The sequence below is a fragment of the Durio zibethinus genome, chromosome 25 (assembly GCF_047325235.1).
Source record: "Durio zibethinus cultivar Kanyao isolate XHJ-2024 chromosome 25, ASM4732523v1, whole genome shotgun sequence".
In the NCBI taxonomy this organism is placed as follows: Eukaryota; Viridiplantae; Streptophyta; class Magnoliopsida; order Malvales; family Malvaceae; genus Durio; species Durio zibethinus.
In genome coordinates, this window is record NC_143186.1 from 17,011,952 (window position 1) to 17,031,265 (window position 19,314).

General features: G+C 30.4%; 1 protein-coding gene across 6 annotated transcripts; it reads right to left on the minus strand.

Annotated features, from left to right (window-relative positions):
* Positions 1-15: 15 nt before the first annotated feature.
* Positions 16-7,894, minus strand: LOC111275780 (diacylglycerol kinase 5-like). Of its 6 annotated transcripts, XM_089754172.1 has the most exons (15): positions 7,496-7,805; positions 6,817-6,941; positions 6,114-6,321; positions 5,907-6,029; positions 5,620-5,748; positions 5,017-5,102; positions 4,234-4,357; positions 3,568-3,616; positions 2,354-2,436; positions 1,910-1,940; positions 1,687-1,759; positions 1,222-1,296; positions 1,031-1,118; positions 799-915; positions 16-697 (listed from the first exon to the last, which is right to left on the minus strand). In XM_089754172.1, the coding sequence occupies exons 2-15, from the start codon at positions 6,921-6,923 to the stop codon at positions 368-370; spliced, it is 1,623 nt and encodes a 540-aa protein (XP_089610298.1). In that variant the 5' UTR covers positions 6,924-6,941; positions 7,496-7,805; the 3' UTR covers positions 16-367. The 6 variants fall into 6 exon arrangements, with proteins under 6 accessions (XP_089610298.1, XP_089610300.1, XP_089610301.1 ...); XM_089754174.1 differs by lacking the exon at positions 6,817-6,941 and having other exon boundaries at positions 7,496-7,811; XM_089754175.1 differs by lacking the exon at positions 5,620-5,748 and having other exon boundaries at positions 7,496-7,804.
* Positions 7,895-19,314: the final 11,420 nt, after the last annotated feature.

The window sequence follows — 19,314 nt, forward strand, 5'->3', positions numbered from 1 at the left end:
GGACAAGCAACAATCTAAGCATCAATTTGAAAACCTTGGTTGAAATTAAGCAAGAATTAGATCATAATTTTGTTACAAATTACAAATTCTTCACTTCAGCACTATTAGCAATTACTCTTAATCTAAAGGCAAATGTGAAGAAGAATCAATAAAATCGACATCAATGATTCTGATGATCTGAAAGAAAAAGAAAAAAAGAATCAATCCATTTGCTAAACTGTACACTCAAAGTGGCATACTATCCATTGCATGGCCATGTAAAGGTGATATGATATGAAAGAACCACAGCCACAGCACTAAGGCAGGTAAAAGCCGGGCAGAATTGGGTAAAGAAGGGGCATAGATCAGATTGCAGGAGCTCAAGTGCTTAACTGAGTTGAGTTATGTCAAATTCATCAGGAAATTTGAACGTGTCAGCTGCTCCGAACTTTCTTTTTTCTTCCCAATCATCGTCCAGAGATTCTCCTTCGTCAGCACTATCGTTATCCTCATCGTGACTGATAGGTGAAGAAGGATTGTACACACTCTGGGAGCGGCAAAATGGGGTAGCAAGCATGCTTACTTGACCAAAGTGAGATATTTCCACTACCACTGTGTCATCATCTACTGGAAGGGGTTGTTTCCATGGTTCTCCATCGATCCTCATAAATGTGTGATCGGCTGCACCCTTTTTAAACTCAAATCGGACTGCATTTGCCTATATGGAGACGAAGATTAGATTGGAAAATAATGCCAGAATAAGAGAGGAGACAGCTAAAATGGTTAACAGTTTTTGTTGTAGAGTCATGAACCTCCTACCTGTGCTAAACGAGTCCCGTGTCCATTTGGCGCAAGCAAAACTAGCCCATGCAGGACATTTCTAAAACCGACTATCTCAATCAGGCCATCATCTACAAAAGGAGGAGTCAAGCCCCTCTGTAAACCAAAATTGGCAATCAAAACCTTTGGGTGAGATGTCAGTCAAAATCTAATTACTACAATTTCAGCTATGATTATATGATTATAAAGGAAGAGAGAGATCGGAACAAACATCATGAAATTTCTTCCTATATGGTTTTCCCCAAGGATTGAATCCACCAGAGAAACTAGGCAAATTTAGGCAGACGATAGAGCCAATGCTGTATAAGAAAGAAACTGGTGTTATGAGAATTAGGACTAAATGAGCAATTGAAGTGTTGATTATAATCATAAGAATGCATACAGGTTATACATGATTTTCACCTGCGAGGTATGTTGAGGTCCTCCCATTGGCCTTGTTTCTTCATGATCTTAACTGTTGTTAGCTGAGCTATGCTCCTGTATTGACATTAAGACATTGTCATAAACACTGGCAACTCTGACTTGAAAGCTTACCCAAGAAATAAAACAAAATAGAATAATCCATTTGGAAGGATATAGACATAAAAGTTAAATGCTCAGTAATCAGGTAATTGATGCACTAAAACGAAGCATGCATGGTGTCGTTCAGCAATGAGACATTGTTTTAAACATATGAAATAAAGCTCTTAGAAAATCACAAGTATCTAACATATAGACAAATTTCATGGAGTAGAGTGCCGTACTTTTAAATACAAGATCAGTAATTCAACCTTGCAGCATTACAAATCTAGCAGGACCTTGTATACTAGATAAGTAGTTAGCTGAGTAACATGACTGATAAAACAGAAAGACATGTGAAACACTTGCATGATACTGAAGAACAAATTGGTATCTGTATCTTCAGTCCTTTGCCCAACAGTCGCTCCTATGAATTTTATTACTGACAAAATTAAAATAATTAGAGAGCCGAGACGTTTTAAATATCAAGCCATCACACATGTTCTTCTAAACAGGACAGGAATTTATATTGCCAGACATCTGTAAGAAACTCACGTTGATGAAGGACGAAAAAGAGAAGCGAAAAGCCAACCTTGAGTACATCCAAGCTTTACATAAGTACTCTGCTTCATCAGAAAGAAATAAGTAGTTGTCTAAGTTTCAGAATTGTCATGAGGATTATCATACAAGTGAAGGGAAACTTAAGACAGCTAAAAACAAAAAGATCATGTTATACACTATATTGTTAGTAGGCAAGTTACACCTACATCAATACATAAAATAATGTATAAATATATGGGTTTATATTTGATGCATTGTCAGTATATAGATTCTATATAAAGAGATCTTCAGTCCAATACACAAACATATGAGAGAGGGGGAGAGGGGAATTTGTATAATCAGCATTGCATTTATTTTTTCAGCTAGGAGCATAGTACTAAGCATGGATATGGCTAAAAGACAACCTAATATCTGAACATTTTAAGATTATGCCACATTTCAACAACCTTTATCAAAACAGAAAACATATGTTTACCTGATTAATTAACTGATTTCTGAATTTTTCTGGGTGCAATTTCCTCTCAGAGTGAAATGCATATGATATTTGTGCATCCATTCCTGAACAGAACACTCTAATTAGACTTATTTGATAGTACTATAACCAGCTGCCAAACAAAATTCAAATGTAGAAATTATTTTGGGCTGACTTCATCCTCGTACAAACGAATTATTGGAGTATAAAGCTTGGATAAATTAAATTATACTATAATACTTAGAAGTCTTGTATAGAAAATTGCAACGCCCTCAAAACCTCAATATAGTAATCAGAATAAAGGTTATTGCACCAAGATCACTGGATAATCAGATAACAAACTGCTGACAATCATATGCAAATGCAATACAGCTGTTAGGCTTACCTCCATGGCTAAATCAGCATAAGATATTTAAAAGGATAGAAAAACTATAGTTGTTTCCATGAACTAAGCATAATTTTGCAATTATTCTCTCTCTCATTAAAGCACTTTAACCCCAAAAAATGCCTCAAATGACCTATTGCATTAGGGACCATCTCAATATAATTGACTGTTCAAGCAGCTCATGCCCATCATCTCAGGGACAAAATGGTACGTTGGATGGATCTATATATCAGGTTCACTTGAATACTGCTATGTTGGACTCATAAGGGCTTAAGTTGAAGACACTAACAGATGGGTAATCACTGACTACTACTCTGACCAAGCAGAGTCCTGAGAAGCACTAAGAGTTTCCACATCAGCATAAGATATCTAAAAAGATAGAAAAACTATAGTTGTTTCCATGAACTAAGCATAATTTTGCAATTATTCTCTCTCTCTCATTAAAGCACTTTAATCCCAAAAAATGCCTCAAATGACCTATTGCATTAGGGACCATCTCAATATAATTGACTGTTCGAGCAGCTCATGCCCATCATGTCAGGGACAAAATGATATGTTGGATGGAACTATATGTCAGGTTCACTTGAATAGTGTTATGTTGGACTCATAAGGGCTTAAGTTGAAGACACTAACAGACGGGTAATCACTGACTACTACTCTGACCAAGCCAAGTCCTGAGAAGCACTAAGAGTTTCCACAACATGAGATGCTTAATTGAGTAATACAGAGGTACATATCTGTATATCGACATGTCTTTAGCAAATGGGAAAATCATTCATTTTCTAAAAATGTTGAAAATTATGAAATTCACATAAGTGATTATATTTCTTACCCATGCTGAAGTAGTTCCAAAATCCTCCACGATATGTGTGATAACCCTCCTGAGAAGTGAGAACATCCAACAAAATTTTACCAATAAGCATAGAAAGCAACCCAAATTCACGTGAAGCAAGTAAACACTAAAGGGGAAACCAAGCATTTAAAAGATGATTTGAACCGCCATATCAGCAACTTTCATGTTTTACTTGTAATTATTACCAGGCTCACAGATCTTATGGTAAATCAAATATATAGTGGTTTTTAATGGCTTATTAGTATTATGTAAAACGAGAACTCTGAGATTAATATTGGAACAACAGATTTAAAATAATTAAAACAATACAAACTCACAACTAGAGGATCAGGGCATAGGATGAGATATAAATCTATTCAACGTGTTGATGCAGCTATTAAGTAACTAGAAGATACCCTTGAGATCGGCTCATTTTATATTTTCATCATCCACCAAAGGTTAAAGAAGACAAGAATAGTTTAACGAAAAACAAAACCAAAATATACTGAAGCAGTACTGCCATACAACTGCCTTTACATAAACACACACACACACACACACACACACACACACACACCAATCACTGCAGTCAAAACATATAAAATGGAAGAAACAGAAAAAAGAGTACGCCAAAAGGGAGCCAAAAAATAGAAAACAGAAACATACCATGCTTAGTTTGTCTGTTTGAGAGATGCGATGAAACTTATGCAAAGAATGGGGTAGTTCAAGAGGCCCAATAGGATCACAAGAACCTTCCTCAGGGGTCTTCATTCTCATGATAATGTGCCAGCTGAAATTTCATTGAATGAACTGTAGCATTAATAATCGAAAGGAAAATTGAAGTTTCCAACACATAAACAACTGAATATCTTTTCCCATTATGACACGGTAAAGCATAACCATATCAAAATAGAAGTTAAGGAAGAATTGCTAGTATAACATCACTATTTAATCTAGTTTCAACCAAAAATAAATTCTTTTCATGTTCATTAAAAATTTCGAAAAGTTCTGGCAGATACCAATTTTCTTCATATTAAGCTCATAGTACTGCACAGTCATATTTGCAAAGCCACGTCATATGACATTAAAGGCTTCAGAGGACTATGAAAAAAGTCAACAAAGGGGCAGGAAGATTATTTGGTAGCAAAAAATTTGAGTGGTCAACTAAAAATAGTTTAGGAAAATTGCACAAAAACAAGAATAAAGCTCATAACAAGAGTAACAACACAACAATAATCTCCATACTGAACTCCTTAATCAAGTTTCTATGAACTAGATGCATGCCAGGGTCATCAAAGACTATCTCATGCATCTAGTAGGACGTTCAGACAACTTTCTTATTTTACCCCTTCCTCAGCCTTAAGATAAAGCACTACGGCCTGCTTAGCAGGAAGCAAAAAACATGTAGAAGCAGTTAGCCAGAAAGATAACAGCTAAGGAGTTTGTTACCTGTCGATTTTCATTTCCTTTGCAGTCTTTACTTGCTCCAAAAATGACAATACAGATTGGCGGTCTGTACCAGGATTTTTCTTTCCCTGCAAATTAACCAAACACAAGGTATAAAATTCTGACTGAGTTGAATCAAGTCTTCCAGTACACACATGTCAATTAGAACAACCATTTCCAGAAGAGTGCATGCTAGTAACTGATCGCTAAAACCTAAAGCAACTACTTATTGTCATCCATTCATTCAAGGAGATTGAAAAGACAGTTTGGCATCACTGACAACAATAAAGTGAACACAGTTTGCAGCATGGGTGTCAAATTTCCTGCTTGGAAAGATTACACTTGTTAATTCTGTTTCTTTTTATGCCAATACCAATTAATAAGAGACTGACAAACAAGACAGGGACAAAAAGGAAACCATCGTTCTTTGTAATAAAAAAGAAATTATTCACCAACTAGACAAGTTCATGATTTACAAGTCAAAAGACACTGTTAGAATGAAAGGGAACAAAGATAAAGAAAATAAAATTAACCTGCAAAACCTTTGAAGTAACAATTAATAAAATAAGCTAGATGAGACAAGTAACTGAGTAAGCATCATCCTACCCAGCCAAAAGAAAAAGGCAGATTGTTTCCAGTTCCCAGAGGCACTGTAGCAACTGGAGGTGGATGAGGGAGTTTAAGATCGGATATTACACCAAGAAGCCAGCCGGCTGTTCCATCACCACCTGCAACCTAACAGTCTAAGCATATATTAGAGATAAAGTTTTAGGTTTGATATCAACTGCAGTCTTGCACAACATAGACACATATATGTGATGTACATGTATGTTATTAAAGAAGACAAACAACCTGATAATAAACATAACCAGCTACTTAACATGTCAACTCACAATTATTCTCAAGCTACTCAGAATATCTGAAGCCAAAACATCCCCACGCTGCTTAAGCATTCCCAGTGTGGCATAAATTTGGTGTAGCACCTTATCAGGTTTCGTCTCTCCCAAATCAAAAACCTGAAAATCAATCAACCAAGTTTGATTGAGAAGACGAACATTCAGTCACAATTGCATTATCCTTTAAGAGCAAGCAGATAATACCTGGTTTTTGTTAAGGACAGAACGATAGGTAAAAAGAAGATCTCCACCAATCTGTCCACCGCTTTTGGAGTTGATAAACACTAACACTGGACAAGAAGATACCCATGGTGGTTTCTTTGCTTCTGATTCAGGAACAAGTATATAATTTGGGATGTAGTAGTCTTTCAAAATATGGTTCAACTTAGCATCACCCATCAGAACCTCCCAACTGCAGGTTATAATATAAGAAATGATCAACAAACTCAGACTACCATTACAAGTTCAAAGCAATCATGCGCATACATCAACATTGTGCAGGTGTAACAAAAAAATTAGGCAGGCAACATAAGCCTTTGAAAGGATAAGCAAAAAGTTGGGCAAAAGAATTCAATAAGCGAAAAATAATTATGCCACTCAATGAGCATTTCTAGTCCTCCGTCAAATCCTTCTCCTTTCGGTTTATGTAGAATTATACAATTAACAATTGAAAAAATTGCAAGAAAACTTGAAATAAAAGATATCTAAACATGCAATTCTGATTGCAATGCACCAAAGACAGTGTCATTCCACACCATAAACAACCAATTTTAGGACTTTTTATCAACAGGGAGAAGATTCCACTATGTACTGAATAGTGATACAAATAATGGAACATATTCTAAAAGTCAGTTATATCTATAAATTAAATTATATGCATTAAACAGCAAAAAACAGCACTTAAAACCTTCTAGAAAGAAAACTACGAATATCTCTAGCCATGAGTTGTGATCCCAAGGACAATTCAACCAAGGCCTTCCCAGGGAAAAATAACAATTTGTTATTCAATGCCATTCTTCTTTGTCACAAAACCTACAAAGAAAAACTAAAAATGAAACACAAATTAAGCATAAATCATCAAATGCACGATTCCTCTTCCTTTTTTTCTCAGTTTTCTGTCCACCATATAATGAATCAGCTCAAATAAGCTAAAAAAAACGCAAATTTGAGCTCAATATCTTCCAAAGCACGCGTTTACTTCGTTTTTCGCTCGCTTTTCTCTCCTATGTCATCAGCAGACAATTAAAAAAACGCAAAAATAAGCTCAAATATCTCATAGTTCTTGATTTTCTCTTAGTTTTTCCTTCGATTTTCTCTCCTTTATCATTAAACGATTAAGAAAACATCAAATAAACTCAAAATCCTCAAATACGCACTTTCTCTGTTTCTCTCTCACTTTTTCTCTCTTCAATAATAAAAACACAAAAATCACAAAATAAAAGCGTGAAAAATTCAAATCCACGCTTCCTCTTCTTTCTTTTCCCTTAACTTTTCGTTTTAAATCAACCAAACAGATTCAAAGCAGGAAATTTTGGTTTTAATTCAAGTAAAAATAAATAAATTAAAAAAACACGATGATGCTTTACCTGAAGAACAAAGAACCTGTAGCGTACTGTGGAGGAAGATAACCGTAGGAATCAAAGCTCAAGATTCAAACCAAAATCAACAATTCTTCTTCTTTTTTTCTTTGATTCTTTTAGTTATAAAATTCGAAACGCAGATCGCTTGGAAAGTGAACAGATGTGAATTAAAGGCAATAAATAATGAATATTAAAAAAAAAAGAGAGAAAGAGAAACGAAGCTTCGGCTTTCGTTTTTGTTAAACTATGGCAGCCGTCGTCGTTTCTTGTTTCTATTTTCGTCATTTTTAGACGTTTTTCAATTTCAAAGATGTTCGGCCAACGGACAAAAAAAGGAAAGAGCAGGCGGCGATATAACCAACGGTCGTTAATTGGCTGCGGCATGGTTTAGGATTTGATGAAAGGAAGACAGAACGGAGAGTGACACGTCACACGAAGGATGAAATCTGGGATAAGTGATTGGTTGGTTCGGTTTGAGAGAGTAAAGGAGTAGTCCCAGGGAACATGGGGGCCTGTTTGGATTCTACTGGGCCGACGAATTGCAATTAGATAAAACTCATAATTTAAAATACCTTATATAAATAACATACAAAAATAATATATAAAAATAATATAATTTAAAATGTTAATAATAATTATATATAAATTTAATAAAATTAAAAAATATATTTTATATTATAATATAAATACATAAATTTTATAATTTTATATAATGTTTGGATAATATAATCTGTACTGCAATTGAATTTTTGGCCATGCTGGTGGACTGGACAAAAGGGGTCCAGTGGACCACTGATATATGCATTAGACTTTTTATTTCATTAAAAAAATTTTATCTCCGTTTTACCCTGAAATGAGTTTTTATTTACTAAAAACCTAACATCTCTTTCTTAATATATTATTTTAATTTAAAATAATATTTCATTATATATTAAATAAAATTTTATATGTTAAATAACATTAACATTTAAATAAAAATAATTTTCAAATATTTAATAATAAAAATATTATTTGATATAAAATTAATTTTATTAATTTCAAAAATATCAAATGTGTACTATCAAATTTATTATGTATAAACTTTAATCTAATATTCTTAATAATAATTTTATTTTCTCATAACACTCTTCTTTATCATTACTATTATATTTACATCTAAATATATATCTAATTATTACTTTTAAAATCAATACTACAATATTCACTTTTATCATTTCAATAATTAAATTTTTTTATTAGTATTTTTAATTTTATCAAAATTAATTGTACCGTTGATGTCGATTTTAATTGAAATCACAAAAGAGGAAATGACGTGTGGGGCTTCGTTCTTGTTGTAATTACTTTTTTAACCTTGTCACTTTCAATTTCTAGTTGTCTTCAGCATGAGCCAAGAGTAGGCCTGTAAATTTTATATAACAAACGCATTTCTCTCTGTAGAAAATGGTCCGATTTAGCTTCAAAGCTTTGTTAGAGTTAGACGGAAATGTTTATATATCGGATCGGGTTTGGTAGACACCTTGACAATATAGACCCGAAATCGAGTCCAACTTGATTTATGTTTAATAGTAAAATATTATAAATGATTTTTACATTAATATTTTAATATAATTAAATAAAAATATATTATTTATTAACATAACAATATTTGTAGGTCAAATAGAGCACGGACCTTGAAATTCATATCCAAAGTCTGGCTTGAGTTAAACTTGCCTCCTAACACAATTTGAAATTTAATAATATAATTAAAGACTATAAACAGTTGAAAAAATTAAATTAATTTTTTTTCCTTGAATAATTAATTGGCCTATATGCATCAGCAAGTCAATGACGTATATGGATATGACTTGTTCACAAATGGGAATGATATGCAAACAAGAAAGCAAGCTTCATGCATTGGTCAAATCTTTACCTAAAGAAGATAATACAAATAATTTAATTGTAATAGATTCTTTCCAATTCTTTGAATTAATGTGTCCATATGTGCCAAAACTGGAGACAGAAGGCAAAGGTTGTGGTTTCAAAAAAAAAAAAAAAGACTAAATTTTTAGATAAGGCCAATTGGTAAGGTTGATTTTGTGAATTATAATCTCCCAAATGTCTCAATTATTCCAATCTTAAGCTTGCTTAGTCTTAAAGGAGATGGGTTAAAAAGTTGAATCTTTATTATATAGGTCAATGGTGTTGAGGAATTAGTGGGACTGCAAGAGTGATTATTGGAAGTCAAATTGTTTGAAATTTTACAAGAGAGACTGCAAGGATTTGCTATGTAGTTTATGCAAATTGAGAAAAGAAAAACAAAATAATATTAGATAAAAGATAAGTACATGACTTTGGAAGTAAAATTTTTAATGTGTTAGATCGAACGTGAGAGAGTAAGCGCGCTTTTAAAATCATCCGAATAGGAGATTAGGTTTAAACAAAGCTAAGAGACACTTTTGATCTTATTACAAAAAATTTTCTTAACATTTGGTGTACGTGAGGTACCGATCAATATATTCTTTTTGTTACGTCTGAAGCAATAATCACAATAATACAGAAGTAATAGATAACAATTAATAATAAAAAACGCAAAAAAAATAAAACACACCAAGATTTACGTGAAAAATTTTTCAATGTAGAGGAAAAAAATCACGGACTACCAGAAAAATCTTCACTATCAAATAATAGGTATACAAAGTTTTTCTCTAGCTAAAATTAGAGCTAATCAACAACTAGAGAAAACAATTGATGAAATCTCATCAAATAAGTGACTCAACAAATATACCTTGAATTTGTTTCTAGAGAGCTTCAAACCCTATCTTCACCGTTCAGAATGTAAAACTTTAAATCATAAACCTCCTGACAATGTTCCAACTCAATCGGACCACGGATCGACTTCCGTTCAACCAACTCTCCTTTCTCTTTTTTCTCTCTGCTTTTTCTTCTTTCTCTACTTGATTTTCGATACACACACAAAATAATCCCACCTCTTTTTTTATTAAGTAGTTAAGGCTCTGTGTAAAATGAAATATCAAGATTCGTGACCTTTACTTGATCTAAAACCACTTACATAAGGCTGGATCTCATTTTCTTAATATTTTTTAATCACAAATTAATTAACAATAATTGGGGCAATAATTATTGGATTTGGAACTTAATTAATTTAGAAATATTATTTCAGTCATAGTTAGTAGAGTATTGACTCCACAAATAGAATTACTACATTAAAAAATTTCACAATCTGTTTATAAAAATGAATTCAGTAATTTAATTCAATATGTCAACTTACATAATAAAGGGTAAGCAAGCCCTAGATTTAGGACAATTTACTCAATGAGATTGCTTTTAAGGTATATAATTTGTGTTAAGAAAGAGTATGGTGTTTCCAATGGCAAGACAAGAATCTTATTTTAATATGTAATGCAAAATCATTTGAAAAAAAAAAATCTTATTAATTAGTGCTGATTTAATTCATCAATTATCAAAAAGAGAAGAATTTTGGCATAAAAAATTGATTGGCAGCCTGGCAAGATAAGACAGATTATTGGATTAATTAAATATTTAGTCAGCTACTAACTTATTTGGTCCCATTGCAAATCTCATTGACTCTTACCTTTGTGATAGCTTCTAAACATATATAAAATTTGAATCTTATCATCTGAAATGTTTATTGTGATGTGATCATGATATTAAACTCTCTATAAATAACATTATTTTGACATATTTTACCTTTTGATATTATACAAAATTAATGTGCATAATTTGTGTAAATAAGTCAAATAGTGAATGAGTCGGATCGATTCGAATGGGTCAAACCCAATCAACTATATATAAGTTTTGTATAAGATTTAATCAAGTTCGATTTATCGTACTCGAGAGATTTGATTTTTAAAAATATATATTAAAATATTTAAAAATATGAAAATATTATTATTTTAAAATATGTTTTAAAGTTAAATAAAAAATAAATTTTATTATTAAAACAAAAATTAGACTCTTTTTCTAAAGCTAATAAACGACTCAAATTAAACTCGCGAAACAAATAAATAACCCAATTCAAGGACAGATCTATTCATATATATAAATTTATATATTGATTGAAACATTGAATCTTTTACTCGTCATCATAGCTAATATATACATCAGATTCTCTGTTTTCCGAATAGTGACAGTAAAGTTAGGTGAATTCTTCAGTTTTTCACATGCATGTTTGATTTGGTTAACAAACACTTCAGTTCTAGTTTGACCTGCAAACAATTTCTGCAGCAGAAACAAGCTTTCAGCTCATCATCCATGCACATCTGCAGAAATATATTATCTGATTTCTATATATAATTTCTTCAATTTCCAATCCCATGCTTTTAAAACATACAAAAATCTGATGCAATGCTCACCAAACAGCCACATCAAAGCATTGTTTTTTTTTTTTTTCTCAGAAAGTTCATGAAATTGCCGCTGCTTCAAAGTCAGGTGTCTTCTCACTGAGAAATTTCCTTCTAAAATATGCTTCAAATTTATTAAAAAAAAAAAACTTGGGATTTGGTTGTTGAGTTGTGCTTGATGATCAGTTCCTCCTAAAATATACTTCAAATTAAGAAAATTTTTTAATAAATCTCTCATGGATCGTTACATGGACGTGGAGCATATTTCATATAAAATAATTTATCTAAAAGAAGAAATGGAAATTAAAAAAAATAATTGATACGGATTAAAATCCACAATATAGGAAGGACAATACCTAGTCCATATCTGGCATACGTAATTTGCATGATATAAACCCTAAAATATATATGAACCATCAACCATGTATGTATATATGAGAGCAAAATCTAGAAAAAAAAAGAATAAAATAATTAAACTAAGTTGCTTTTGATTAATTAATATATACAAACATATTATTATTATTATTATTATTATTATTATTATTATTATTATTATTATGTTTTAGATAGTCTATCGAACTATTTCGGTAAAAAATTCACCGATGCAAGACTCTTGATTTGTCTGAAAATTTTCATGCAACCAACAACTAAAATTTTAGAACAAAATTTTACTACAATGACTATTATTTTTACTTCTTCATCAACCAAAATTAGAATTCTTTGTGTAACATATCAAGTATTATAAGTGTATAATATAATGTTGTAAACATATATAATCTCAAGGTATTTCAGTAAAACCTATGAAAATTCCCTAGCTACCAAACATATAAGGACAGTATGATTAGGTTATGGTTTCATGAAATTAACTAATATTAGTGAAAGTAACAAGTTACTAGGAAGTATAATTGACTGTTGAAAATTAAATTGTGTTAAAGGTCATTTTCATGAATAATGCAATTGGGTTTATCTAGGAATATAAGGATATCTACCAACTAATTAACCTGGCTAGTTAGTCTTCCTCTTCTTGTTATTTCATGAAAAATTCATAATTGAAGGAATTAATTACTTATATATATAATTCTATATTATAGTATTAGTCTATTAGACAGAAGAAATCAAAATATATTATAATTAAACAATAAATTTCTTTGTCTTCCTTTTTTTTTTTTTGTTGAAAAAGTTTAGGTGAGGGACGATTATTCCATTCTAAGATGAGGGCATACCATAGGTCTCAACAAAGACTTATATTATATTTACATATTATCCACCAAAAGAAATTATTGGTAATGAAAATCGATCGTCCTTTACTATTGAAAGATATGAACTATGAAGGGATATTGTTTTCAAATGATTGAAGTTGTGATCCAAGATGTTGTTTTCAAAGGGTTGAAATTGTTATCCAATAAAAAATAACATTGAATATTGATGAAAATTAAAATTTTTTATTATAAATATGCCACGAATTTGTACTAACATCTCAAAATTTTCCAATATTCTGACCTTATATATAACTATTTATTAGGACAAAATATTATCTGAAATTAGGTATGCAAAAAAAAAAAAAAAAGAATCATACTAACAGAATTAGATAGGCTACCCATTATTAAAAGAAAAATTAAAAGCAACAATAATGACTTTACAAGTATAATATTGTCATATACTAACTAAAAATTCTAAGCCTAGATTATTTATTCCCTTACCATAATGAGTAAGTAATTTTATGTTCTAAGCAAATATCAAAACCTTAATTTATACCTTAGAAATTCTTTGGGCCATTATGCTATAAGATTAAATTAATAATTAGAAATTTTTTTGGCCTTTATGCTGTAAGATTAAAGTAATAATTAGGTTATAATAAGTAATATGTAATTTTGAATAAAAATTGGTTTAATATGATAATTAAAAAATTCAATTAATAGTACTTTTTTGGGTTAAAGTCATTCTCTTGAGCATCACTTTCAGTGTTCTAGAAATTGCTTTGAGTGGAAATTAAGGCAATTTAGTAATGGGGAGAGAAGGTTTAGCAAGCAAATGAGGTAGTGTATATATGTGGCATTAGTTAACAATTTTCTTTTATCATGAAAGCCAGATTTTTGAAAACCTATGAGATCATTAGAAAACTTTGCAACACTTAAAAATTCATTTGGCCCTTCCTAGTCCTAGAAGAAAAACTTAAATTCATAATGAAAACTTTTAATTAATTAATTAATTATTTAATTAATACAATTACCCTAGCTGCTCATAGTTAAGATTTAATTTATTATATAGAAAATATGAGTTTAATTAATAACTATATTCTTAAGCCTAAGATTTCTACTAAATAAGGACTTTCTAAGATTTAAACAAGTGGATAGAGTAATTATACTTGTAATAAAATTGTAAAACTTAAATTCAAATTAATATTTATTAAACTCTTTTCTTTTTGGCATATACGAAGAAATTCAAGAGAGAAAAAGGATTTGAATCTTAAACCTGAAAGACGAATAACATCCGTCAATCCAAACCTTATCTTTTTAAGACTTTTTTTTTTGATCTTCAACATTCAAATCTAATTATATATATGGATTAGTGAATAATGTAGGTTAGAAATTAATAAGAAATTATAATACTCCAAAAGGTGAGAATTGTCAAAGCAAAAAGCAAAAGAGGGTATGGTGTTTTCTTCTTTGTTAAAAAAAAAAAAATTTAATGGGGTTTGTTGAAACCTCCATCATATAATGGCAGCAAATCTTACTTGATATTAAATAATGTTTGACCAAAGGATTGTCGTTTTTTATTGAACAATAATGCTGTGGGGGACATTGCTATTTTTTCTTTTAATCTTAGGCTTATCTGTTATAAAATGTTTGTTTAAAAAAAATTGCCCAATGCTTTAAATTAAATTTGGACCACACAAAGCCAACGAAAATGCCTCATGTTTTTGTTACAACATTTTCCACGTTACTAAATTTATTACCAAGTCGGTGTGAAAATAATTAGGTATTTATCAAAGTCAAGATTAGCCCAAACATTAGCCAAATACTTGCTCAAGCCATGGCTTTGTCTAAATTTTTTTCTTTTAATGTTTTTATTATTTTTCTTCCCTTTAGCTTTATGCTCCTTGGTATGTATAGTTTTTTTTTTGGAAAGTGAACGATTTAGGGAACATAGTAATACCGGCAGAATAATTTTCGTCGGTAATAATATATTATTAATACATGGTCGAATTTATTTATTATTTTTCATTTTTATCATACATATAAAGGTTAATTCATTAAAATTCAAATTTATATATAAATATCTATTCATATATATATTTCCCTTCTCTTTACAATATATTCAAATATTAAATTTATATAGAAAATTTGAAATTCTAATATTTAATTTATGTATTTCACCGGAAATTATTTATCTCTAATTTAACAAAAAATCAAGTTTTGATAAGAAACATCAAAAAGTGATCTACAATCGAGAAAATTATAAATTTATTTATTTTAAAAATATATAGTAAAAAAAATTAAAGTGAATATTATTGACATTTTTTTTTACAAGTAAGCCACGTTTTAAGAAAATTATTAAAGAAAAATGCTTCAAACTTATGAAAATTTATCTTAAAAAAAATAATGAATCGAAGTCTTAACTTACGAAAATTTAACTTCTAACAAATCAGATGGACCAATTTATTGGCATTTTCAATATTGCAATGGAATCGCAAAGTTTCCTGTCACTGCTGATTTGATTTGATGTAAGGACTGACCTCAATTGGTAGGAACCAATAATGTTACGTAAATTCAGAGGCATCCATCCATTTTCATTGGCATCATAATGATGAGTTGATAATTGAAACGAGGCCCTACCTTTCGCTTTCCTAAATGTTCACATCTATGTCATTTGTCACCACCCAACCTTCAAATTTCAAGAAGAAAAACGATGGGGAATTGCCTTTCTCATTGTCATTTCTTAATTTCACTTCCATCACTTCATTGTTGACTTGGAAAACCCATGGTTTGAACCTTAAAGGGCACGCTAAATTCACAATAATTCAATGCTCAAAAGTTACTATATATTCCCTTCTTCCTAGCCAGCTTCTTATGATCAGTCCCCAATCCGTTGGTTTCCACTAAATCGTAAATGAAATCTAGCTGTTATGCGTGAATGTTGGTTAGGAAGTCAGAACAGGAAGTATATAGTGATAATACGGTTGATTGGACCTATATTACAAGATTTTTTTCTTTAAAAATAAATAGAAAAGACATTCATACAAGTTGAAACCAATTAAACATGTGTAGTTTCTTTCTATTTTGATATGAAGATAAAGGATTTAAATTCATTTTTTGAATGACAAAATATATGAATTTATTATTGAATCAAATGTTTAAGCGCAAATATGAGTAATCTTTTGATTATATATGACAAATGACTTGTGTGTGAATAAGCACATAATTAGATTGTGAATTTAAATTTTCAACATGTTGCTTAGGAATTTTCTGATGTTTGGGCACCAGTCTTTCACTTCTTTGTTCATTATTAGTTGTAAAACTTGCAAAACTTCAAACTAATAATTTAGAAAAACGGGAGATGTTCTAAATACGATATTTAGTTCAATTAATTTATATAATTACTTTTAAAAGATGATAGTTAACAAGTTTGAGATTTAAATTTTAATATTTGCAACTCATTCTCTTGTTTTTAGATGACACCTTCCTTAGTTTGTAAAAAATTAAAAGAAATGTAGTGTTCTGAATGTGTATCATGTTCACTGTTTGAACAAGAGGGGCAAAGGCAAGAGTCATATGAAGGCAACATGAATTATGGTGGCTATCATATGAAGGCAACATAAATTATGGTGGCTATCTTTCCACGAAACCATGACCCAAACTAACTTTAAATTCCCAAAATCATAATTTCAAACTTTGCCCCAAACTTTTATTGACAATAAAAACTCCAAACAATTGAAAATTTCTACACAGCTCATTAATTTCCAAGATAAAAAGTGGTGGGGACCTAACAAAATAGGAAACAATTTCAATCCACATAACATGGACATCATGGGTAGTTTCTGTAGGCATATCATAGTATGTAATAAACAGCAGCAGTTCACATTTCTGCTGTTGAATTTCTTGCAAAAATATGGTGTTATATAGTATATTATATAAAACCAATATACTAAGGGACAAATATATACATATATATATTTATAAAGATGGGTGAATGTTGAATTGTGTCGTTAAACTTTAATTTTTTTTTATTTTGGGATAAAAATAATGAAATTGTTCATAAATTTCCCGCTTACGTTTTCTCTAAAATCGACGAAATCGAAAATATGATGAAAATTTTAATATTAAATCATAATATCTCAAAGGAAGATTCATGTTTCTCAAAATAACATTTGTCTCCAACAAAAAGCTTTGGTTGGTTGGAAAGTAGTACTAAAATTTTTCTTTCTGGTGAGAGTTCATGCACTTTGTTTCAATTGTTGTTACATAAAGTAGAAGCAGGCAAAGAGAGACACAATACCATGAAAGGATGGTCAAATAACTGAAAATTTTGATCTGTTCATGTTATTAATCAGTCAATTCAAGCTGATTTTCTTTTTCCTTGAATTAAATGTCTGTGCCAATCAAAACTGTGAATGGGATTTGAGACTTGGTCACTTTGAATGAAAAATCCAAATTCTAGTCAATCAATCCCATCAAAAGAAACAGTGAATTAAGAAGAGCTTTTCCATGACTACTGTGTTTAATCGATTGTTCATGAAATAATATAGTGTGAATATTCAAACTAATTTCACTTTGAATTCAATCTTTTATTTCCCTAACTCATTTATTCTCCTTTCAAATCATGATGGCAAAGTAGAACTATTCATAAAATCTTTGATTCTCTGCCAGAACAACAACAAAAAAAAAAAAAAAAAAACTTTGAATCTCTCATTCATGGGAATTTGACCTGATTAGTTAGGATTATACAGTTGATTAGTTTGATAAGTAGTTCGAAAAGTAATGATTTCAATGCGGTGGAAATTCATTTTCAATATATCAAAGTAATGACTGATGCCATGAGAATGAATTTTTATCGCATTAAGATTACAATTCAACGAATAGGTTCATAATCTTATTAATTTGATAAAGCCTTTTTTTTTTCTTGAAAATCTTATTGATAAAAGGAAAAAAAAAAAGAGAATAGTGATATAATTTCTTTGTATCTGCTAATGTAATAATGAACATGGGAAGTAATTAATATACATCTTGATGAAGCAATACACAGAACAAGGAGATGCTCTTTTTTGAAGTTAGGTTACATGCACCATCAAAAAGTAAGCAGCTTCCTTTTTACCTACTAGCCAAACACTTGGGAGAGGAAACTTTTGCATGTAACCCCCTTCTTTGAGAGAGATAGGGCATGGTATAGTTATCCTTAAACTTTCCGAAACAGCTCAAACTTAAATAATTATCTTTTTTTTTAGCGTAAATTGAGGTTTAATGTTTGAATTTATATCATTATTTAATCTTTCTTAAATCTCACGAGGAAGCAAATTATGTTTAAAGTGTTACCGTAATCATGATCAATTTGATCATTTTAATGCCCTAATTTCATTTGAATAATAAAATTTACGTTGTAAGAAAATTACATTCAACCAAAAATATAATAATTTATATCGCATTGAAATACCAATTTGAAAACAATATCTATTGCTTAGAAAGGAGAAATATGCAGAAACAGTAATTTTGAAAAGCAAATATAAAGAAAGAAAAGAAAGATGAGCTAGCCGGCTTGTGAGAATGAGCTTTAGAGCCATGCGATGAGTGATGAGTGGTCTCTGTCCATCCATCATTCTATCTCGTGGCAAGAAAATGTTGGAGACAGCTATAATAGTTTGACTAAAAAGGTTAAAAAAATATAATCAAATTGGAGGGAAAATTTATTTATTTATTTTGTAACATGTGTCAACCTGCTTTAGGATTTGATTAAAAAAAAAAAAAATAGAGGTCTTGACCAAATTAAGAAGAGACAAAAATCCACCGTTCACAATTTATTACATTAATCATGTAAATCTTGAATTTATGTTAAACATTTATATTTCTAACCAATGGGTACTTGTCATGTCCAAAACTAAAATTTCCAAAACATCCTTTAATTATTTTTTTTATTCCTAAAATGTTATGATTTTTATTTTAATTATTTGAATTAAAATTTTAATATTTTATCGATAAATCATATGATTTGTGATCAATTTAGTAAATATTTTGTTAAATTTAAAGTTTGTTCTTCCACTGTACAAAAACTAAGGAATTAGAAGATGACTGTTTTTAATGTTTTTGTGTGCCGTGTTTTTTTTTCTTCATGAGAAGACACGTTTCAATTGGCCGGCACCAAATCCCTTTGACTTGTCCCAAACTTTTTTCCTTTGCTTGGCTTCTTTGATTTCCTCTATCTATATATACATATGTTTCTTCGTGCATTACATGACTTTGTTTCCAAAGTTAA

What these genes read in the sequence shown, in the direction of transcription:
- LOC111275780 (XM_089754172.1), bottom strand. Translation starts at nt 6,923, where the DNA reads ATGGCATTGAATAACAAATTGTTATTTTTCCCTGGGAAGGCCTTGGTT. An exon ending in CTGTCCTTAACAAAAACCAG is followed by an intron (nt 6,030 to 6,113) that starts GTATTATCTGCT and finishes ATTGATTTTCAG; the next exon opens with GTTTTTGATTTGGGAGAGAC. An exon ending in AAGGAAATGAAAATCGACAG is followed by an intron (nt 4,358 to 5,016) that starts GTAACAAACTCC and finishes ATGAAATTTCAG; the next exon opens with CTGGCACATTATCATGAGAA.